Here is a 24,399-nt window from a genome sequence, read left to right as displayed (position 1 = left end):
AGGGTTTTCTCCATTGTATGATGGACTCTTTGTACTGTGTATGGCTGTAGGATCTTCTTGTACATTCCCCAAGATGAGTTAAGAACCAGCAGCTCCAAACATGAATGTGTGAGTGTTGTACAGCGGGAAGAGAGCGGGGCAGGGTCCCTAAGCTCTGCCTGGGGTGGGAAGGGGCACAGACAGGCCCCGAGAGCAGGGCAGGGTCCCTAAGCTCTGCCTGGGGTGGGAAGGGGCACAGACAGGCCCCGAGAGCAGGGCAGGGTCCCTAAGCTCTGCCTGGGGTGGGGAAGGGGCACAGACAGGCCCCGAGAGCAGGGCAGGGTCCCTAAGCTCTGCCTGGGGTGGGGAAGGGGCACAGACAGGCCCCGAGAGCAGGGCAGGGTCCCTAAGCTCTGCCTGGGGTGGGGCAGGGTCCCTAAGCTCTGCCTGGGGTGGGGAAGGGGCACGGCCAGCCCCAAGAGTGGGGCACTGTGGGATGAGTGAAACAAAAGGTTCTGCACACACGAGAATGTCCCGCTCTTGCTTCCCTGTCCTCTGCACGCCAGGGCTTGGCTGGCACTGCTCTCTCAGCTGCCATGGCCAGAGCTGAGGGCTGGCATCAGCTTTGTGTTTAAAGTTTGCAACTCCCCATGTCCCATTAATCCACCCTTTGCTCATAGGGCTGTCCTGGGTGTGTCCCCCTGTTGGATTTTCCTTGGGAGCAGCAAAGCTCCCAAAGTCCTCTCTACACAGGCCAAAAGTGAGATGATGTTTGTTTGGTATTAAATTACAGGTATTGCTTCCCTAGGCACCTACTGAAGCTTAATTCTAATTAATCTGACAGTACAGTTCCTATTGTTCAGACAACTCTACTTTCCTGCATACATACTTACATACATACATTTTGTGCCTTTTGATCACTTGGCTACCATTGCTTTGTTCTCTCAAAAGCAGAGACTCTTTTATCAATGTGTAAATGCTGTTCAGTTAGCAGCAAAGTGGAATATTAGCTATTCCATGAATAAAATATTTTATTTAACAGCTTCACTGAAAAATATTTAGGTGAATAGGAAAATTGAGGGGGCGGTGTTTAAAATAATTTAAAACTATATTTGCTTAAAGTATTTAATTTTGAAATTAAAATTTGAGATATTTAATTTAAAAGGAACTGATCAATTCAGAACTATTTTGCATCAAATATATCCATGTTGGATATATTTTCCTTTCATCTTACGAAAAGTAGCATAAATGCTCAAACCGGGATAACTCCAGAATAACTCCACTTTATTGGTGCTATCCCAGTTTTACTGAAAATACAGAGTTCTCTCTTCCCCCTTCTTTTCTTTTTTTGTATTGCTGTTTTCCCATGGTTGTATTGCCATTTTTCCATGTAAGAGCTTTCATGTAATGACATGTGATGGAAAAGAAAAACGTAAGTTTATGAACTTGCAGATTTCCCTTTTTTCCCCCATTGCAAGATTTGGGGATTGGGTCTTTTTGTGGACAGCTGTCCCCAGTTCCAGTGTTTAACTGGTTCCCAGTAGCAGCTGTGTCCCTTCCTGATGGGCTCTAATTGTCATTTAACTTGGGCAGGGGATGACACCTCTGTCTGCAGAAGTCCTGGCTCTCAAACCACCCCGAATTCAGCCCCTGAGCCACCAAAAACTTCCCTGGGGACCTTCACAGCCACACTGAGTGTCCCCAGCTGGGACTTCACCCCTCGGTGGCAATGGAACACAGCCCCAGGCGCCTGTGACCTTCCAGAGGAGATTTGGGATCAGCCAGAGCCCGGGAGCACCAGGAAAGTGCTGGAAAGGCCGGAGGCATCCTCCGGTGGCTCCCACAGTGCCCACACTGCCCGTGGCTCTGGCCTCCCTCCCTGAGTGCCCAGCCACGGCAGACAGCCGGGGATTTGGCCTCAGGGACAAGGTCAGGGACACCCCAATGGGACAGCAGGGAGCCCCTGAACTTTGGGGTCCTTCTCTTTGGAACCCTCCAAAGGAAATCTTCCGGACAAGTGAAGGCGCTGACTTCTGTTACCGTGGGTGAGGCAGAGGAGCAACCCAGGAGCCCTGCGAGTCCCTGAGCTGCTGTGGCACCGAGCAGGGACCCTGCAGCCGCTGCTGGAGCCTCAGCAGGAGGGGAAGGAAAGGTTTCCATGGGGAAATGGGGCCCTCAGCAGGAGTGGGAAGGAAGGTTTCCATGAGGAACCGGGTCCAGCAGCGCCGTGCTCTGCTGTGAGGCCACGGCTTCCCTGGCACACTGAGGGGTTTGCACTCAGGAAGAGTTGGGCTCTTTGCCCTCTGCAGCTGCCAGCAGCACCTTGGTTCCTCTGATTTCAAGACTAAATCTATTCATGGTCAGTTTATACTAACTGTGCAAAGAACCGTAAAGAGATTTTTTTGGTTCTGCTCTGTGGTTGGGCCAAATACAAAATAGCACGTTGGGAAGAGAAGTTAAATTCCAAAAAGGGGTTTTTATGTTGTTAGTGGTAAGAATCATTGTAGGAATTCATTTCTCCTTGTTTCCTGGATCATTTAAAGGGGAGAGAACATTTGTTAAACAACCCAAGACCTCATCTGACGCAGAAGTGCTGCATCCCTTATGAAACAGAGGCAGATCTGTGCTCTATTATTTTCTCTCCTTAAAATTAGATTATAACAGATGCCATCCCCTCCCTGTGCAGTTCAGTGCCAGCAAGTTTCTAATCACTTAGATAAGCATGGTGTCCTCACTTTTGGGCTCAATGTTAAAATTCCTGTATTTTGCAGTAGTTACATTGAACACGTTCCCAGTTGTGGATTAGGACCCAGATGCAGAACTTCCCAGTTTTCTGGTTTGTTCCAGTATCACCACTAAACTATAAATTCAAATTCTGCTTTGATCTACCTAAAAGATGGGAACTCCAGTACGTAAGCTGGTTGTAATTTGGCTCTTGTGGTTATTGCACAGGATCCATGACAGGAACATGTGCTTTATTGGGGGCGTTAGGTATTCTGCAGATTCAGGTTTTTCCTAAATGTAATTTTCAATTTATCGCAGTCATCCTTCAGTAAAAAAATACATTTAATGCATATGAAATGGCAGCTTTGAACTTCCAGCATGTTTTCCTTGCTAAAATTGGGAAGTCACTTGTGTGACTGCAGCCCCAGAGTGTCTTTTCTTCCCTTTTTAATGAAAGTTTTTCTCTTTAATGGCTTCATGGCCAGGGATGTTTTAGACGAGGTCTGGGGCTGTTGAGCATGAACCTCTCTGGCCTGCTGAACTCTACCACCAATGGATTAATTAATACAGAGTAACAGTGACTCCAAGCTTTGCTTATTTCCTAGGAAATTTCCTTCCTATTCCATGCATTTCAATACCACTTTTGACTTTCTCACTCAGATAACAACATGTATTGACAACCAAGCTGCTGTTTCAGCAAAGCATTTCCCTTTGAAGTATGTGCTGGTTTTTTTTACAAGTTATTTTTTCATATTTGCAATGACAAAAGTGAACCCGGGGCTACTCCTTGATTTTTGTTTTCCAGGGTTTATTATTATATTTACAGTTCCCTGTAAGAAGACACAACCCTTTTCCCAGTAAGAGTTCTAATTCCTTCCTATGTTTCAAATACTAACGACCCATGCACCCATCTGGAAAGGGGGAAGACAATCAGTGATGAAGGAGATACCTCTGGGGGCTGAAGCAGATGAATAGAAAACTCAAATCATTATAAATATTACCATACTACACTTTGGTACAACTGAAAAAAAAAAAAAAAAAACCAAACCCCTTCAAAGAAAATATTTAATGTTCCCTAAGTCAAATAAAATTCACAAACAATATAAGAGGAAATTAACCACATGGGGTTTTTTATAGCTGTAAAAAATAATAAGACTACTTGGCTGCATTGCACATAGGCAATAAAATGAGATTCATTCCGATCCCTTTTTCCGGGAGCCTCCTTGCAGGCTGTAAGCAAGAAATGTCCACTGTGCTTTACAAAGGACGACGACTAGAAAAAATCAATGCAAACAAACATCCCTTTCTTTTCTGATTTACCATTTATCATGAGAGATGACAAACAAATGAAGTCTCCTCTGAGTCTGAGCGCAGTTGGATTAGCATTTCGCTAGTACCAGGCAGTATACAAAAACAGCCATCGTGTGTGACACCTCCGACACCTACAGGGAGCTGTTTTAGGGGCACATCCTGGTTTGTGGTGAAACAGGATTAACTCAGCCAGCCTCTTGTACCTGCTCTCTGATATCAGGTTATCATCTCAGTACCTCCAGGGTTGGACTGTCTTGTTCCTATTGCTGACTGGACTGACTGCTCCACCATCCATAAACAGAAGGCATAAAGGTGATTACAAACATAAGAAAGTAGTTTTACATATTGTCTTGCAGTCTTTCCATATAGTCCCTAAGTTCCTTGGAATCACCAAGATTCATATCTTGGCATACCCATTTAATATTATCATCACTGTCAAATAGAATTGAGTTGGTGTAGGGGCCTCCATCCTCCGGCAGTATTGTTGTATATGAAGTGAACTTTACTCGCTTCTGCTTTGGCCCAGAAGGATTTATAGGTTCACTTTTAACTTCTTTTTCACAAAGGTACTCAGAAGATCTGAGGATATGATTATGAAGAGTCTTCTGAGAGCTCCCATTAAGGAGAAAGTTGCTTTCTTCAAACTGCATCCCTCTGTCAATCATAGTAGTGCACTCCTCTGACGGGAGTGAAATGTCCACTGGGTTTTCCAGCAGCTCCACCTCATTTCCAAGCCAGACCCAGTCATGGGAATGGGGGATGTTGCCTTGCTCACTCACAGCAAACCTTTTGTGCCTGTACTTCCAAGCAAATGCCACACAGTTAATCAAAAAGACCAAGATTGCCAAGCAGAAAACACAGAGCAGTGCGTACATGCCAATCTCCAGGTCTGTCAATCCTCTGGAAGTCAATGAGAGATCACTGGGATTGTTTTCTCCTGGTATTTCTACTTGTGTAGGGAAACCTGTGAAGGCAGTTGGGTTATTTTGGAGCTGGCCATCCTCCAGGGACTCCTGATCAATGGGAGATGTGAAAGTTGTGCTTTTGTTTGCATTGTCCTCAGGACCGGACATGTCCTCATGGTTTTTGGACCAGTCTTGTGCTGTCCTCTCTTGTTCTGCAGCTTTCTCTATAGAATTGCTTGCATGGCTTTTGAAATCTTTCTCCATGTCATCAATGTCGTTGGTGCTCCCTTTTTGGTCCGAATCTTTTTGACCAAACTTCACTTTGACGTTTCCTTTCCCGACAGCCAGGACGCTCTTCCGCTTGGTCTTCTGGCAGGGCTCACTGATGACCATCTCAATTTTAATCAGAGGCCCCTGCCCGTCCCCTTCCGCCACCACGACAGGCCAGAGCGACTGAAGGTTCTGGTGTGACGACACCACCATCTCATCCAGGGAGGTGATGGAGATGGAGAAGTCCTTGGAGTCGTAGATATCTAACGGCGTCACCGACCCGTCGCTGAACAAAATCCAAGCACTCACCACGGCCTCCTGGTGGGGAGAAGATGAGGGGAAAAAAAGGTGTGAGAGAGAGAGCACAGATCAGACACTCTGTTGTTAAAGTCTGGGAAAAAATACAGAGTTTAACTTTGGGGTTTTCTGAAGAAAATGTAAATGCCTACTCTGCTTCTCATTTTCTTGCAGGCTTGTGTTCTCTAGACCACTGAGGCATTCACCTCATCTTCAGGAACTATCAAAGAAACACTTCATGTAAATTTAATAGAAGTGCTGGAAAAAACAATTGACGGTTCTTTTTTCTCAGTCTGAAGTGAGAAGCCTCTTTTGAATGCCAGAGCCTCATGATGAAAATAATCATATTTCCAACATCACAGTTAATTAGGTTTATAAAGGACCTATAATGGGGAATTTCTCTAATGCTGCAGTTCCAGTGCCTTACGTAATACAGGGAGCAGAGCTGGAATGTGTTGGGCCAGTGAGCCCATCCAGCCCATGGAACAAACTGGGATGAGAACAAATCTCAATGCAATACTTTATGTCTTCTGTCATGCTTTCAAATATGCAGGACTTGAGATACGCAAAAGTGATTGTGGTCTTTCCTGGGAACTACAGGAACACTCATAAAACCCACCATTTTTAAGGATGTTTTGACCAAACCAATTTGTCTTCTTTCTGCAAATTGCTAGGGCAAAAAATATAGTTACACTTTCTGCACTGATGTAGAACCTCAGTTCTATAAAATTTATTAAAAATAGGCATGGAATTCGTTCTGTGGTCTCATTAAAAGCTATTTAATTCCTCGGATTATATGGTTCAAAGTAAGCACAAACTGATCAGTTTTCAGCAACGCAGGTCATGAAAACTTCTGTACCTGCAGCCAGAGGTCATTTTGGCTGAGCTGACTTTGTGAGACAATTAAGGCATGGGATTCCCAGCTGTGCCTGCACATCTAGGCTGTGTTTTCCCCCAGAAGAAGTGTCTTTTGCGGCACATCCATGCTTTCCTTGGCACTGTGCATTCCCAGACATGTCCATCCCTTTCCCTGTGCTGTGCAGGTCTCCAAAGCAGCTCTGGAGAGTTTAATGGTCATTGTGAAGGCGTGTTGGCACCGTGGGGTTGGTGAGGAAGATGAACAGCCTTTACTCCGAGAAGTGACTGCTTTTCACAGCCATACATTCATTATATCTGCTGCCAAAAATTTACAGCAAATTCCTCTGACAAAGCAGAGCAAACACATTGATTAATTTGATCTGTTTTTTTGGAGCATACCTGTTTGGGACTATGCAGGATGTCGTAGGCAGAGGTGGTGGAAACGATGGCTCTCTTATTTCCTTTGCTGGTTTGTAAGGACACAGACAAGCCTGACACCAGCTGCACTCCCAGGTCTGTAATGGTCACACGGTCATCCAGAACTATCACTGTCTTCTCTGCCAGGATGGAATCCGAGAGAGGGGACAGAACCTGGGAAGAGAAAGGAAACACCTTGCATGAAACAGCAAGGAATTGTTCCCTGAACAGAAAAGCAAGGTTAGCCCCTAACCAGCACACCAGATTAATCCTGGGTTTGTCACGTCCATGTCTAAGCCAGAACTGATGTTTCCCCCAAGACATTGCACTCATTTGCTGCTAAATCACTTTATCTAAAAAAAAAATTTAATAAAACAACAAATCACTTCAAAATTGCAGCTTCATCTCAACAAAATATATATAATATAGAATAAATTAAATGGATTTCTTTTTTTAAAAAAGAGTCATTTTTGTGGGGTCTGTAAAACTCCCTGGGAGTGCAGTGCAGCACAGGACAGAGTGTGAGACACTGATTAACACTGGAACTCAGTGAGGGGATAAATAAGTGTACAAAGCCTGGCTGATAGGAACTTGGCCTGTTGCCTTCCTAGGGACAGAGGACCTGAATGAAATGAAAGTGAGACTTGCAAAAGAACTTTGAAAATCCCACTGGGTGCCTGCCTGCATTTTTTCAATGCCAAAACCCTCCTGCCAGCTGCTCTAAGACCTTGTTTCCAGCATGCTCAGAAAGAGAGAGTCATCTTTATACTGGTGACAGAAACAGCTGGTTCGAGCCCAAAATACTTGAGGTGTGATTTGTCTAAACCTGCACCACAGTTCCCTGCACTGGAGCTTCCTGCTCGGTTAAAGTCTCTGGAGAGAAAGAGACATTTTGAGGGCAGAAATCCCTTGACCTGTCTATCCCATTTATTTTAGGTTGAAGGGAGTAGAGCCCTAAAATCTCTGGGGTTTTGTGTTGACTCCAGAGGGTGACTGGAGCATTACAGTGTTTGCAGCCCCTGAGAAGAGCCCCAATGCTTGCATTCCTTTATTTTGATTAAGGAAGGTGCATGAAGTTGGACAGAGTGAGGTGGGGAACATGAACGCTCCCTGAAAGGAGTCCAAAGATTACTTTTGTGTCCATGGTTTGTGACCAATTTTGGGAACTTAAAGGGACTAATTTTTCAAAGCTGTTTAAGCATATAAAGATGAACGTAGATATTTGGTGCAATTTCCCAACATTTATGCTGTTATGGCCCCACTAAAGTTAAAAGGAGCTGGCTCTGTGCCTTGTGTCACCTCTTTCACCAGCCAGGAAAATCTCACTGTGTTCCAGTCACACTAAGATGGATAAATCCCTTCAAAAGCTTCACCTAAGGGTATTTTATGGAAGTGACAAATAGCCACAATGAAAACCCATTCAAACTTCCTTTTATGTTTAGCATGCCCGGTTTTTTTTCAGCTTTTTTTTTTTTTTTCTGAGATCAATGAATTTTCTAAGCTGACCACAAGCCATGATCAGGCCCCCGTGTGTGCACCCTGAGCTCTCTCTGGGGGGCTGCAGAGGGCCCTGGGCTGTACCTGCACCGTGGTGATGCCTTGCTCACGACCAGCCAGGACTCGACCCTCTTGCAGCTTGGCAATCCTGGGTTCTTCCACCTTCATGAAATCAGCCACGAGGTCGGTGATGTCGAACTGCCACTCCGAGCCCAGCATGTAGGTCAGCTGGCCCCCAAACTCCGAGGATTCAGCCACAAACTGCGTGAGGACTCTCACCGTGGCGTGCTGGTACTGCAGGGTGCAACCTTTGCCTTTCTTCTCGTCATCTTCTTCATCCTCACTGTCACGGGTGGGCCTGTGAACACATCCAGCTGTGTTACCTGCAGGGCCCTGATCCTCCACAGCCCTGCAGGGCTTCAGCTGCACCTCATTTTCCATGAGATAAATGTCATCACCTGCTGCTGGGTGAGACAGGAGACCAGGCTTTGGATGGGCAGGTTACTAAATCTTGGGGAGATGCTTGTGCAGCTTTTTGGTGCTGTGCAATTTAAAAGCTACTGTCACTTCTTCCAGTAAATCCTTTGTTTGTGTGGCACCTCCCAGCAACTTGAAAATCTGTCTGTCATTGCTGGGATCTCAGTGGAGCCACTGCCTGTTCTCCAGGCAGCAGTGAAATTGTGCAGAGGGCTCAGGAAAGCAGTGAAATGTTTATGAGAGGGCAGCTGTGGAACAAAGCCCTGTAGCAGCTCCTCAGGGGTGGGAGAAGGTGTTTACATCCTTTCCTCCACCTTTGCCCCTAACATTCGTATCGCTGTGCTCATCCCTTCCAATCTCCTCTAACACCCCTGGCATTCCCTGCTGAGGCAGAGCTGCCCCACCTCATCCCCATCCCCATCCCCATCCCCATCCCTGCTGGGGTTCATTGAGTCCTCTGCTTTTGAGAAATATACCTTGATTTCACCTTAAATCCCACACAGTTCATGCACTGTCTGCTGTGTTTAGTCATGCACTGACCTCAGGTGGCTTCCCAAAAACCAAATCAGGCACTCAGGCTCCCATTCAGGGCATGGGTCACTCAGATTACACAGTGCAGAAACACCTGCAGCATCACACACACTCCTTCAACATTTTCTATCTGTCCCCCTTTCAAAATATAACCTGTGAAATAAAACAGCTTTCCCTAAAGCTCGGAGAAGGCATCACAGTGATTTGTACATGATGGCAGCACTGTCACACCTCACAGAGCTTTGTCTGCTTAAAGACCCAGTTTACCACCACTATTAATTTTTTTTTGCTCTCGTTCTTTGCCTGGAACAAACACATGGATCCTCTTATCTCTTCCAAGTCAGGTATTAAGCACTAGGTGGTCACACTTTTACTCATTATGCCCCCATGCTGTGGACTCATTGCTCAGAAATAATTTGCCTCCCTCCTTTATTTATTGAGCCTGAAGCCACCTCTATATCAAGGGTGGGAAATACAGGGTAAGTCTCTTATTTTTCAAAGTATTGTGGGAGGTATTTTTGTGGTTACTGTGTTCCTTTATCGTCTCCTTTGAAATAGCAGCTATGAAAAACTATTATAAAACAGAATTGCTTCTGTTATAAATTGTTTTATGACAAAGTTGGCAGCCAGTAAGCTGAAAACACATCTAAGAAAAACCCTTTTGCTCTTCAAAGTGATTGAAAGTCCCAATGTTACAGAACCTAATCCACTGGAAATACATTTTCAATGCATCACTTGGTAGCTGAATATTTATATTCAGCATCAAGTAAATGGTCTTTGGTACCTTTTGGTTTTGTGTGTGTAAAACAAGTGTCCATCATTACTTGCTGAATGAAACATCATTGAATAACAATGGAATTGTTAGGGAAAAAGACAAGGCTACCAAAACAGGATTTAGATTTCCCAAATAAATTTGAGTAGCTGGGTATTTCAGGGAAACTTTCAGTTGTTCTCTCTTTGCCAACACTGGTGTCAGTCTGAAGTCAGCTCATAGTTGGCAAAACAGCCCCAAGGAAAGTTCTAGAAGGGGGAATATTCACAGAGCTTTTGTGGCCCATATCCATCTATGCTGTAAAAGAATTCATGAACTCCTTAACATTCCCACTTTCAATTTGTTCCTGCATTCTGCCCCTCTTCAACTCAGCTAAGCCACAATCCAGCCCTGAACAATCTCAGACTTTGGGAAAACCAAGTTCAGCTCAGGGATTTTGGGATTTGGACCCTCTTAATTATCCAGATAGTAACATTAATGCCTGTGCAGAATTGGAGAAAAATGTGCCAAAGCTGCTCAGCTAAGGAGCACTTGTGGGATTTGGGGCAAAAGAGCACAGAACTGACGGGAACCAGTCCTGTTACGGGAAAGAGACCCAGAACCAGTGTTCTCTGCCTTGCAGGAAATGTCCACATATCCATTCCCACCAGCATCATTTTGCACAACTCCCTTTCTGCTCCTGTTACACAAGCTGCTGTTTGTCCCTGCCCAGGGCAGGGGTTGGAACAAGATGATATTTAAGGTCTCTTTCAGCTCAAACCATTCTGTGATTCAATGTTTTATTCAGATCCAATGAGTTGCTGTTATATTTATTTATGTGCTTGTTTATTTCTACTTTCACTGTTTAAAACTTTACACCACTGGATTGTCCAAGAGCAAATCTATTCAAAACAACTGGAGGGAATCATTTTTCAGCCCCAGCTCATAAATATGACCTGTGGAAAGAATGACCAAAGGGAAGAATTGTTGCACAGAGGAACAGAGGGAGCACTCCAGCCCTTATCTCCAGGACTGTGTGGGCAGCCAGCATTTACCACAAAAAAAAAGATGATTCAAGTCTAACCCTTTCCTCGGGGTATCTTTAACAAACAAATGCAAAGGCTCAATTTCAGCACAAAAACATTTAGAGATGTTTATATACTTTTCCTCAGGAATATGTTTTCTATGGCAAACAAATGGAGAGCATCAGAAAAGCATCTCCAAACCACAGAATGAGCAAGGCACGTTCTTATGTCAGTGCAGAGGACAGGGAGGTGTCTGAATTTTCAGCACAAACTTTGCAAGTCTGCTTTACCAAGTACCAGCTCAGGTTCTTTCTCTTTTTTTGAACAAAGGATATAATTTTCCACTCTAAAGCCACAAAACCAAGATTTAGGCAGTAAGTCAGTGTTTTGTCTCCGTGCGTGCAACAAAATGTTTGAGATCCAGTGAATTGCACAGTTCCCTTTAAACTCCTCATTACAGTGTTTTCAGTAAGCTTAAAATCCTTCATTAAGCAGGGAGCTCATTTTCTGTGTAAGACCAGTCCTGGTGAATATAAGCTGTTGCTGCATATTGTGCTTTTCTCCCTTGGTCATCTCTGAAAATCTCTCCGAATCCTTCTTACCCTATTTCTTGCTGCTTGGCAAACTTGCTTGGAAGGTTTTTGCTTTTCTGGAGCGAGCCAAGGTTGCCAGAATTACATTTAATTTACATTTCACAGAGAGAAAGGCTTTGCCAGAGAGCTGAGTTAAACCAGCAGCCCTGTTCCAAGGGTGCCTGCGAGCACTGATCTAATCAGTGATCTGTCAGCTCGACATTACAGACATTGTCTCTGAGCAGTTGAAGTGTGTCTCTTTTAATTTGCACCCCTCTCAAACCAGGCATCAGTTCTTGGGCCAGATGCTAATTTTCTGTTTAAAAAAACACCCTAAAGAAATCAGTTTTGCTGGGTTTGAATTTGAAATACTCATTACAAAGAGTTGTATATTTAAAAAACATTTGCAACGCCCTAATTGAAAAAAAAAAAATCTCTTTCAGATACAAATTACAAACCACTAGAAGTTGATTTAGTGGAAGCTACAGAAAGAAGCTGCACATAACTCCACTCATAGTTCAAGAAGAAATGTAATTGGGTACTCTTTCAGATCTTGAAAATACAGCCTACCTATTAATAAAAATCTCCCAGGCCTTATCTCCATAGGACATTAAAGTCAATTAACTAAAGGAGCAAATTTACAGCATGTTCAGGCTTCGTGCAGATGCTGTTACCCACAAATGGAATGGTTTGAATCCAGTGTCACTTAATTTGCCCTAAAGTGCAGCTTTACTTCTGAGGGGCAGCACTCACACAGGGTTTAACTAAAGCAGTTTATTTTGTCCTGCTTTTAACTCAGGCCAACTTTCCTGCTTTTGTCTCCAGAATTGGACAGGACCAGAGCAAAGCTGGTCAAAGCTCTGGGCCTGAAGTGAAGCCCCTGCTGGTGGTGTTGGGAGCCTCCTGAAAACAATGTCCTATCCCAGCTGCAAATATTTACTGAAATTAAATTTCCAGCTTGTTCTCTGAGATTTTAGCCATGCAATTCCTATTAATGCAAGCTGAAGCCACTCATCCCATGTAAATATGTGTGCACAGAGCTGGTGCAGGAACCTCAAGAAGAAGGTAATTATTTTGCAGATGCACAAGGAATAGAAATAAATGTTCTTGTTAGACTAGCAGTGTCTGCCTGGACCTCTTCTACACTCTAATATTTGACTTTAATTTAAATATACACCTATTGTTTGCTGAGGCTGTGGGTTTGTGCAGCCCGTGCTGGCGCAGGCACCGCGTTCCCTGCCTCAGGCAGGAGACGATCGTGGAGCTGAATTTCACCTGCCAGGGGGCTCTTCCTATCTGCAGCAGCGCTCACCAGAGATCAAGTTCTCCTCTTGATAACATTAAAGATTTGCCATACATTTTCAGGCTGATCTGGTAAATTGTATTGCTGCTCTTACACAGGGGAGATGAATTGGGTTTTTTTCCAGTTTCTGGCATAAAACCAGCCTGTCTTTTCCTTTCTGTTCTCTAACAGGTTCCTGCTCTTGCAGCTCTTCAGACCAGCTAAAAACCAACACGGTTCAAACTGTGCATTTAGGGCATTGTAAAGGTTTTGTAAAGACCCTGGGTTTTCCATTGCTTTGTGGAAATTGTTCAAGAAGTCAGATAAGCAAACACGTCTGTAATCACATGTATTTTACAATTACAAGCATGGCAGGGTTTATAGGGAGAAGCAAGGCATTTTATTGGATCAACAACCATCACTGGAAGGAACAGATGTGATTTGGGGCATATAAATTCTTTTTCAGGTCTGAAAGAGCAGCTATATTCAGAGGAAGAACAGCCATGCTGATGCACTGGTTTCACAAACGTTTCTTTTGTTAACAGCACTAATAAAACCATTTAAAAGATTATTGTAAACCCAGTTCTATTTTGCCATCTGGCTCAGCCCCTCAGACAACTGAACCAGCACAGCCACACTGTGGGTGTGGGAATAAGGCCCTGGGGCAGCCAGAGGAGCTGAAAGAAAGTTTGGAGGTTGCTGAAGTGTCTCTGCACAATCCCCATAAAAATGCTCCAAAATTTTACCTGCTGTATGGTGATGAATAACTTTATAGCAATGTTTAGTTCCTGCTGAGAAGACAAGGAGTGGTGTGAGGGCACCAGCCCAAGAGGATGGGAGGAAAGTGGAAAATTGTTTTGCTTGTGGTGAGGTGAGCTATGAAGAAGCCACACTGCAATCCTGCCATGACCTGAGCAGTGACAGTTTCAGCTGATTTTGGGCTATGTCTGACTGAACCTAAGTTTAAGGCTGCCTAAGGCTGTTGTCAGGGACTTTGGAAAGAATCCTTGAGTTTCCTTCAAGGGCAGATATCAAAAGCCTCATGCAAATTGCCAATTCTGGCTCTTACATGAAGGTGAAGTTGAAACAACACAATGCTGTGGCTTCACAGCTGCTGGGAAATGCTTGGATTTGGGGTTTTTGCAAAGATAATAGCACTCTGCTCGCTCTCTTTCAAACCTACATCTCCTGACTGCAGTCCAAATGTCTTGAGTGCTTCAGTTTATCACTCAAAAACTCATAAAAACTCTCCCATGTTTAGGATTTGGGGAAACACATAGGAGATGGAGGTACAAGCAGATTAAAAAGTAAAGAGAAAAGTCATAATAATAAAAAAGAACCAAAATGAAAAGCCACTAAATCTCAGGTAAAAATCATCCAAATCTAAAAATAAAGGAAATGTAAAAACCTTATGTACAAAGTAAATGTCAGAGTGAGCACAACTAATGCTATCTCTGAACTATTGGTTTAGAATAGCCCTGCAAAGTTAAAAAATCCTCATGAATGGTCAATAAAACAAGAGATCATTTATTTCCTGTTGAAATCTTTCCTGTTCTCATGGGCACGGAGCTACCAGGGGGATGGCACAGCATCCACACTTTCTGCCCCTCCTCCATGGAAAATGCCAGCAGTCCTGGCACAATCCAAGCAGCAGCAAATGCTTTGCACCAAAACTCTGTAAAGCCTGCCAGCTTGCAAGCAGAGCAGACTCTCAGACCATTCTCTTTATTTCAGCTGGCCAAATAAATCAGGAGACACCGGGGGTAAATTTCCAGCACTGCCTCTAATGGGTTTAACTTGAGGATGCCCACGACTGCTAAGCACGGCTGAATGTCTCAGTCACTGCAAAGTTTGCTCCTGCAATAAACACCAGCCTAATCCTGCAGCCGTTTGCTCAGCAAAATCCCTGCTGCTTTTAGCAGGATCTGTGCCTCAGGGGTGGGACAGACAGGCAGAAGAAGGGAAGTTCAGTGAGGATGTAAGCAGTCAGCTTAAATCCTTTCATTCCTCACCTAGCACAGCTCTTCCTGCCACGAACAGCAACGCTGCCTCTGTCACTGAAGCAAACACACCGATTGCTCTTGCGCCAGATTCTCATCACCTCTTCTGTCATAGCCAAAAAAATATCCACATAATCAAGCAGTCAGTCATTCCCCTTCTCTGGAGCTCATTATCTGAGTATCCTGCAAACTGTGTCCCATTGCCCTTAGGTTTATGCCCTCATAAAGTGCTGGGTAATTCTCCTCCACTGTTGTCTCTCTGGGCTCCTTAGGCTCTTCAGTAGCTGAGATGTTCTCCTGGGCACTGGAGAGCTTTAGCTGGAACTGCCACAGTGTTCAGCACTCCACTTCCAGCTGCCAGCAAGGCTTTTTCACTGGGTTATAAATCTGAGCTGCTGTCATGCCTTTTCCCCGCTAATATTTTTCAACTTCGCCTGAAATCCACCAACACAGCAGCGTTCCTGGAAGTTCTTATCTTGCAAATTGTGCAAATGGTGGTTATTACAGAATGGGCATTTCCAGCAGGGAATGACGGGATCAGAGCTCAAAATCCCCACTCCCTTCCCCCTCCTTTTTTCCTGGTGGAACATGGCCTTCAGTAGGAGTGCAAGTTCTTACTTAATTCAGAGCTGCTAAGTAATGCTGCAGCCAGGTGTGCTGTTCAGTGCATGTGCACAGACTGAAAAACCACCCGAATTCATGGAATCACAGAAGGTTTGGGTTGGAAGAGACCTTGACTGGTGACCTACTCCAGCGCCGTGGCAGTGACATGGACCTGAACCCTTCCTTGGCCCTGTCATCTGTCACAGCAGACAGGAGCTGAGGGCTGGCAGTGCTCAGTGTCTCTCACACACACAGAGCTGTGTTACACCAACCAGACAGGTCCAGGTCCTTCTCCTCAGCTTTGCACATCGGAATGTGTGATACAACTTCCTGAGATTGTGTGGAATTGATTAATGCTCCGGGCAAAGCCACTGACTTTTAAACTGTACAGATCAGGACAAAATGCAGCGATTGTTGGATGTTTTAACAAAGGCTGAGGCAGGCTGTAAAGCTGATGGCAAACAGGAGAATTTAGATTCTGAGGAATGTTCTAAAAATGGCTGTGTTCTAAAAGCAGAGGCCCTGGCCACGTGTCTGGAGTGAGGCAATGCTGTGAACATACCTTTTGTTGGAGGTGACAGGAATCCTCCAGCCTTTGATCTGGCTGAGCTCTGTGTCAGAGATCTCAATCTGCAGCGGGAGCCTGGGAACCCAGACCGTCACTTCTAACTGGGTGGTAAAATGCTGATAAGTGAAGTTAACAATAGTATCCACTTTGCTTTTCATTTCCTTGCCATTAACGAAGATGGAGTCACAGCTGTCAGAAACCTTAAAAAAATTATAAAAAATTAGGAAATGAATAAAAGTTCCTGAGGAAGAACAAGGATGATACATCAGTCCTAAGACAACACTGAAAATGTAAGTCATGCATATTGCATTTCCAGTTTTCTAATTAGAAGCAAACAGTGATAAATGGACCCCAGGGAAAGAGTTCTGCTTTCCTCAAAGGATACTACTCAAACTACAAAAATAATTTAATGATGTTATATAACCTGTGTGAATCTTTTATACTAGGCAAATTAAACTCTTCATGAATCAAACTCCATGTGCATCAACGTTTATGTTTACAACTTGCTTAAAGAACCAGGGAAAAATGGGGCCATATGTTAGTAAGAAAAAGACTGACTCAGAACCATAAACCAGAATCCTTTCCCTTTTCCTTGAGCACTGTAATGCTGAAAGACAAATATCCCCTTATGGCTCATGAGCAGAAGTGCAGCAGAAGCATTATTTTTTAGAACTTCTCAGTAATTGTTTTAACAAAATGTATTCATAGTTGCTTTGTGGCATCCCATGAAATCACAGCTAAAATGAGCATGTGGGCTGTGTACTGCAACTCATCTGCCCTCTTGGGTTCAGGGATCTTCTGGCACGAGATCAAGGTCCTGAGCACAGATCTTACTTATATAAAACCACGACGTAGCAACTAATTTAATCTTCATTCTGGAAGACAGGACTCCTTCTCTGTCATATTTTTATGTTTATATATTTATACGATATATAAATATATCTCTGATATATTTATAAATACGTGTGTGCATACTTTTAGATTATATCCACAAACACACAGTCATGTGTAACATTCATGTGTACTGTTCATGTGTAACATTCATGTGTAACATGGATTACACACCTGAGTACCTGCATGTGTACACGTATTTGAGCTAGTTACAATTTATCTACATACAGGTTTGCATTCTGCTTCGAAGAGAGAGAGGTGATCGTTTCCCACAGAGCCCATGTAGTGTGGTTTTAATCTTTTAAACCCACAGCTCATGGCATGTGGTTGTGTTCTTGAAATGCACTTTGTTCTCCTGTCAGGACTGGTCTGTGTCACGCTGTACAAGGCGCTGGGACCCAGATCCAGAGGGATCCTGGCTAAGCCCGTGTTTAAGTTCTGATTTCCTGGAACTGCTGAAACACAGGTTGTTTTCCCTCTGCAAACTTACCTCAAATCTTTTCAGATATTAACAGGGATTAGGGGTTACTGAGCCAAGAAAAATTAGAGAAAATCTCTGGCAGATGCTTTGTTTTGCTCAAAAAATACACACTATTCAGATACGAAGTAAAAGATCTGTCCTTCCACATTTGCCATTTTCAGGTCAGCTTCTCAGATCCTTCTCAGTCTACGGAAACTACAATTGCTGATTTACAGAGGGGCTAAGGCAGGTGGTGAGGGGTGGGGCAAAGGAAACTGAGTCACTCTTCTGCAGAGAATACTCCTCCACGTAAATGCCTAATGAGCACAAGAATATAAAAATATTAAATCTAGATAATCTGATAAAGACCTTAAAATGGACTTGAGGCTCAGGAGTACCACAAATGAGATGGTGCATACTTGGAATCTTTTTTCCCCTCCCTCATAATATGTTACAAGTGTCTCTGGAAAGTTTAAGCACATTAAGCAAGCCCATTAATTGAATGAGCAGTTGAGATTCTAAACCATAAAGCTTACATCTAGGGAGTTATGTGAGAATTAAGACAAGACAGAAATAATTAAGGAAACTCAAAGAGGGAGGGATAAACATCAAGGCCGGATCAGGGGAATAGCTAATATCTGACAAGACAGCAGCTAGTTTTTCAGACTCTCTTCTTGCTGCATCAAATGTTCCTGTCAGCAGGCAAGAAAGGTGCTAAATTAGGGAACTGAAAGACGGACATTAATTGTAGCTATAAAAATATCAGTCTAGGCTTACAAATTTCACAGATTTTATGTCTAGACAGAGACATCCAGTCATTTATATACTGACCAAAAGGTAAGTACAAAGCAGGATATATAACTATGCTATAGTTCACCTGGTGGTCTTGTGTATTGTTTAGAGCCCAGGATTCACTGAAGTGTATCTTCCAGAAAATAATCCAACCTGGATAAGAAAACTTGAAGAGAGCCATTGTCGTTTCAGTTCTCTAGCTGGAATTTGGGTTTACTCTATTAGGTACAAGCATACCAGATAATGCAAAGGGAAATCCAGCTGAATCCCATGATAAAGTAGGACAGACTAAAGCTCACATGAGGAAGCCTCTATTTCACTCACACATATTTAATTACTGCCGTTTCCTTCACTAACCTTACTACACTTGGTACTAGAAAGTAGATTTGGCTCATCGGAAGGAAATGAGAAACCTGTGCATGGATAGAAAATGTCCAGCACTCCTGTTTCACTTGGGACCCGCTACAGACCCAGGACAAAGAACTGATTCCATCATGGGAGCTGTGATTCCATGCCAGCACCATGGGACACTGCTCTGAAGAGGGAATGAAACACCCGCTGAGCCTTGGGGACTCAGTGCCAGCTGTCCTTTCTGGCCAGTGGCCTGCAGCAATGTGCCCCTGCTCTTTCTCCCCTTTTAGTCCCCTCCATGCTTTTCCAGCCACACTCTGACTGTCAGAGCTGGCTGGTGATGCTGCTGGAAGGGCAGCTTGTCCAAGGGCTGCTGGGGTGTGGGGAGGGCCTGCCTGTTCCCAGCAGAGCGTCCATGGGTTTGCCATGGGCAGAGCTGCCTTAGCAGGTGACTTAACACAGAATTCTTTTGAGCTGCTGCTTCTGAGGGAACAAAGAGGGAAAAGACTCTTAAATCTCTCTTGCAAACACTACACAGTGAGAAGAATCAGCAAAAGCTTAGAATGCCACCCTCTCATCTAAAATGCACGGAGCCAGGCTGTTTAAAGCAGTCTGTCACCATCCATTGTCAGCTGCCTGACAGCACCAGAAAGTGCTGTTTGAGACAGTTTGCAGGGGAGCGGGCCAGCCACGATGTGCTCCCATATGCAGGTCAAGAGAAAGAGAGCTGCAATTAACCTCTCTGGGCTTTGAAGCAGGTGGTTGGCTCCAATCCCCACCAGTAATTGTAAAAAAGCACAATTTGCCCTGTAGAGTCTGTCACAGCCTCCTCATTTTAGGCTAATCCAGAACAGAAGTAGATAGCAGTTCAGGAGGAGTAACTGGGAAACCATTTGATGTTCAGATCACAAAGGTTTATGCACCCTTTGGGTGAGCAGGTAAAACAGAGGGAATATGAACTGACAGGAAAACAACCAGTGCTGCTTGTGGCTCATCTTTGCATGCAGGGTCAGTTCCCAAGCTCATACCTCACCCTTGACCTGCAAGTCAGCTTGTAAGAAGACCTCATGAGACAGAAGACAGTCACATCCCTTGTGGCTGTTTACTGTTCGGGAGTTTTTGGTCAGGCTGAAACCCTGCTTGGCACAACCATTTTTCTCCACACTTTTGTGGGGGGGGAGAGAGCAAGATGCTTCAGCAGAGACCCGGCCACAGGGGCATCCATCTCCTGCCAGCAGCTCTTCAGGGCATTCCCAGCCTCCACCTCATCTCCAAGTTCATCTTTTTTCACCTTCAGCCAAACACTTCTCACTGATATTTACATACGCTGTGTATGGACATGGATAATGAATTATAAAGGAAAAACTCCTTCCCAAAGGAAGGAATTCTGGTTAATGCAGTGCAAAGCACCAGTGACTAAGCGGATGTAAGTGTGAGACCAAGCACAGTGCAAAGCTGTCTTGTGGCACTTTTCTTCTGTGGATTTTTGACACACAAACCCCAAAGGGATGGCGGTATTTCACAACCCATTTAAAGAAAACTGAGGCATACACGATGTGTATCAAAATTTGGTCTAACACAGCATCTTTTGAGCTGAAAGACACAGACATTTGGTTACCCAGTCAGGTCCCTGAGTGATTTAAATTTGAAGCTCAAATTCACCCTTGAAAAGAGGTCCTTGTTACACTTGCTGCCACAAGAGCATTCACCAGCACTTCAGAAACACTGGATTTACAAGAGGAGTTTTTTGCTTGGAGTCAAGATCTACTTGTCTTTAAAAATACCTGAGTTTAATGGGATGGGCGTGCAGCCCTCAGTGCTGTAACCCTGACTTGTCTCATTCCAGTGCCTGCCTGACAGAGCCATTTCTGATGCCCAGCCCAGGAGGCAGAGCCCAGAGCGGGTCTGGCTGCAGCCACCTGCATCCTCTGCACACCTGCCCACCCAGCAGGGCTCTGTGGAAACAGGGGCAGGAGTGACTGGCCTGGAAGCTGCGATGTTCAGGGCAGGGCAGGAGGAGCAGAGCACAGCGATGCTCTGCAGCCAAAGTGTGGGGATGCAAAGGGTCATTAGTGGCTGAGGCTATAAAGAGAACAATTGTGACAAGATTATGGAGACCAGTGCTGAGAGTGAATGGCTCCTTCTCATAATAATCTCACAGCTGTAATTTTGTGGTATTTCCTGAATGCTGCCTTTTCCACCTTTTCTGTGGCATTGTTCCTGACATTGTTGTTACCACATTAGGAAGGACTTGCTGAGCTACTTGCTTGCTCCTTCAAACCCTTTCACTGAGTTTATCTTTTGCCTCTTGCATCTTTTCATAAGGCTGTAGCATGGCTGGATCATATTTTTTTCTGGTTTGGATAATTTTCTATTTTATTTTTATTTTTGCTACATTTGCTTTAGAAGCACAGTCTCTGAAATCACTTTCTCAGCCTGAGTCTTAGTGTTTGAGTAATAGTTGAAGACAAAAATAAACATCATTCTTCCCACCCTTTTATTTCTCCCTCTATCAAACCGCTGGTACCCCCATGCCTTCCCTGCTCCTGCCCCTTCTGCACCTGAAGATATTGCTGCAGTCTCTCCTAAACCAGCAAGGGGCAGAAGAATGTGCCTCATAAGAAATGCTGGGTTTATTTAAATTCAGAATGATGCCTGGCAGCAGTCAGTCTAGGAACTGCCAGGCTTCTTGTTTTGGCTGCAGCTCGTGTTATGTCACGACATGACAATTAGCCAGTGCACAGGATTTGCCCATACTCCTGTGTCGAGTGATACAATCAGAGTTTTTCATTAGATTTTGTTACCCTTTTAAAGTTAAAGCTAATTGGCCACGTTTGAATTACAGTTCTGCCCACAGATGACAAACATATTGTCCCCTTTTGGGTGTGTGTGGCAGTGCCAGTGCACTGTCCCACCCTGTGCTGTTGTCACCTGCTGGGGCTCCTTGGGCTGAGCCCTGGGGCTCCTGTCCCACCTGCACGGGTGGCTCAGAGCGTGTGGGGCTCCCAGAGCCCACCAGGATCCAGCCAGGTGAGGGGCACCGTGTGCTGAGGAGGCATTGCCCTTGCCCTGGCACCTCTGCCCATGCCCCATGCCCCTCACACCGAGTCCTGGGTCCAGTGCCCCTCGCAAACTGTGAGGATCAAAGCCCTGGATGTGGCCTGCCAGGCCTCACAAGGATCTATTTCAGCCTCTTCCACAAGCACAGATTTTTCCATGCAGACAATTCTCACAATAGTTCTTCCTCCCCCTGCCCCAGCTCATCTTGTGCACTGGGGTCTGCAGATATTGTCTGCAAGCAATTTGAGGCAAATGGTAGATTAAGAATATATAGAGTAAAGGATAGCAAATGACAAGATGCTGGAATTTAAACTAATAAAACAAGAGGTTTTATTCCCTTTTAATCTTCCACATGTGCAGAATAGTCTTGGAAGTGTCATTTTTGAAACATCCTTTTCCCGTTAATTTGTTTTTATTGGCAAATCAGTTCTCCAAGTACTGTTCTCTGGAATAGCTGCTGTAGTTTCAGATAGAAGTGTTGGCTTTAGGAATCCCCTGAGATATATTCTAAGGTTTGTTTCCTACTTAGAAACAATAGCAAGAGTTTAAGTCGAGTATTCCCCATCCCATGTGTTCGATCTGTGTTTGTTTTTCATCTTATCATTGAATAATAACATTACACAGAAACAGGATACAAACTGCCCGACTCAGTGCAGTCCAACAGCTACACTTACAAACAGGATTAGCCTGATTTCCCCCTCTCTACCACCAGCTTTCACTGGAGAAAAGGCAGAAAATGAGATATGTCAAGGTGAGCCTGAAGCAGTTCCAATGCTCTTCATCCTAAGTGGTCTTTAATTGCAACATCTACCAAGAATTAAATCACATACTTCACACTGAAACAAGAAATTTGGATGGAGGCAGGGGAGTTTGTTCAGCCCCGTCAGCACTATGGTATCCTGTAAAAACTGGCTGGCCACATCATCTGTCACAGGAAGAGGGCTGTGTTTGGGTTGATTATTTCAGATACATCTGCTCTTTTTTTAATTACCCAAAGGCTTGATCTTAAAACTGCTGAAGTGAATCCAAACAAATCAAGTGGAGGATGATCCAGCATCAGAGGCCAGAGTTTCCCTGGTTAGCAGGCACTTCCAAAACTACACAATCAAACCCATTGGGAAGTCCAGGCCATTTTGAAATCCTCATTTTGTAATGGTCTTTCTTCCTAGCTTTATTGTTGTAAAGGACTAAAGCAGGAGACTCAAAACCCATTATCTGGACTCTGAGTGTCTCTCATTAGAGACAGAAGCACAGCCTGGCAACTGCTTGCCCTGACAGGAGTTAGGGGGAGCACACAGCCCAACACAGACCCAGTCTAAAGCCCCCAAAATAACCCCCATGGCTGCAGTGAGCTGCAGGAACATCACAGATACAGACAGTAACAACACCGTAACTGTGTGTGCCAGACAGGGCCTGTCCTGAAGAGCACTTCTGGCAGGGGTACAAAATCCAATCTGGGATTTACACTCAGGCCTCACTGTAACGATGAGGAGTTAGAAGCAAGATTGAAAGGAAAATCCTTCATCCAGGAAAGCACAGATCTGGAAAACCAGATAATTTACTGAAGTGCTGTGTGTTCAAGAGACCAGAAAACCACGGTGGTCTGAGCAATGGGTTTGTGGAGGGGGAGCAGCAGTTACACAGAGCTCCATGTGGACACTGCGGGACCGTCTGAGCAGCACAGGGTCACCGACACCTCGGCGTTGTGGTGAAGAAGCCACAGCTCCTTTTCTCCATGGGTCACTGTTTCACACAGCTGAGGAAAAGAAGCAGGAAACTGAGGGAGGAGGGAGATGAGCCCAGGTGTAGCTGGTGATGATGTGAATGGGTGTTAAAGTTTTAGAGCAGTTTAAGCATTTAACCCCCACTGAGACGCACTGAACTAGAGGGAAGGACAGCATGGCAGGCATTAACATTTTGGTTTAACAATGCAGACAATTGCTGAGGCTTAGAGAAGGTGCAGTGATCCATGAATGCGCGATAGAGTTTAAAAACCTGCTGAACAGAATGAAGTGTGTGCTATTCAAAAACTGTTGATCTGTGCAAAATTATTAAACAACACATGAGATGTGCCAGGATTCCAGTCCCAGGTGCAGAGCAGCTGCTCCCGTTCCCTGCCTGGCATCGTGCAGGGGCGTTCCTGCTGCAGAGGAGAAGTTTGGTGGGGGCACGGGTTGAGAGGGGAGGGCCAGGGAAGATGGGTGTGTGCTCAGACTCCAGCCTGCTGCTGAATTCCAGCTCAGCAACAATCACTGAGCACCCACAGCAGCGGAGCGAGGGCAGATGCTCCAGTGTTTCCTCCTCATTGATTATGGAGAGGAAATACTGAAAACAAGTAGGGGGCAGCTAAAGCAGTACATGGGGGCTGCCAAAATGTTCTCTGCTTCACATAATGAGGTCCTTTACCCATCAGCTGAGCTTTTAATTGCACTTTTTCTACAAAAAAAAAAAAACAAGTTGAGGAATTCTGTTGGAATTAAAAGTTACTGTTTCTGCTCTGCCCACTGATTTATCATCACGCTGTGCAGACTGAGAAAGAGAGATCATCTTCATTGGGTTAAATCCATGGCCACGTTAAGATGCTGGTGTCTTTGGAGGATAAGAGAATGCCTTTGCTCACGGCACCTGGAACAGGCAGTGGTTGGTCCCCCAGGAATGTCACCTCCCCTGCAGGAGAAGGAATGCTGCTTGATGCCAATAACTAAATGACAGTGGTGGCTGTGCTGCTGTGGGTCTGAGCTCAGGCATTCTGCAGTGGGTTGGGAACAAGATGGGACT

General features: G+C 44.7%; 1 protein-coding gene across 2 annotated transcripts in view; it reads right to left on the bottom strand.

Annotated features, from left to right (window-relative positions):
• Nucleotides 1-1,338: 1,338 nt before the first annotated feature.
• Nucleotides 1,339-24,399, bottom strand: part of TMEM132B (transmembrane protein 132B) — a 221,604-nt gene continuing 198,543 nt past the window's right edge. For both annotated transcript variants that reach the window (XM_032127941.1, XM_032127942.1), the window contains exons 6-9: nucleotides 16,062-16,267; nucleotides 8,343-8,616; nucleotides 6,744-6,935; nucleotides 1,339-5,507 (exon numbers count right to left, since the gene is read on the bottom strand). In XM_032127941.1, the coding sequence (XP_031983832.1) occupies nucleotides 4,353-5,507; nucleotides 6,744-6,935; nucleotides 8,343-8,616; nucleotides 16,062-16,267 (1,827 nt within the window). In that variant the 3' untranslated portion in view covers nucleotides 1,339-4,352. The remainder of the gene's footprint in view (nucleotides 5,508-6,743; nucleotides 6,936-8,342; nucleotides 8,617-16,061; nucleotides 16,268-24,399) is intronic.

This window comes from Corvus moneduloides, chromosome 18 (genome assembly GCF_009650955.1).
Source record: "Corvus moneduloides isolate bCorMon1 chromosome 18, bCorMon1.pri, whole genome shotgun sequence".
NCBI lineage: Eukaryota > Metazoa > Chordata > Aves > Passeriformes > Corvidae > Corvus > Corvus moneduloides.
This window is presented reverse-complemented; position numbering and strand designations above follow the sequence as displayed.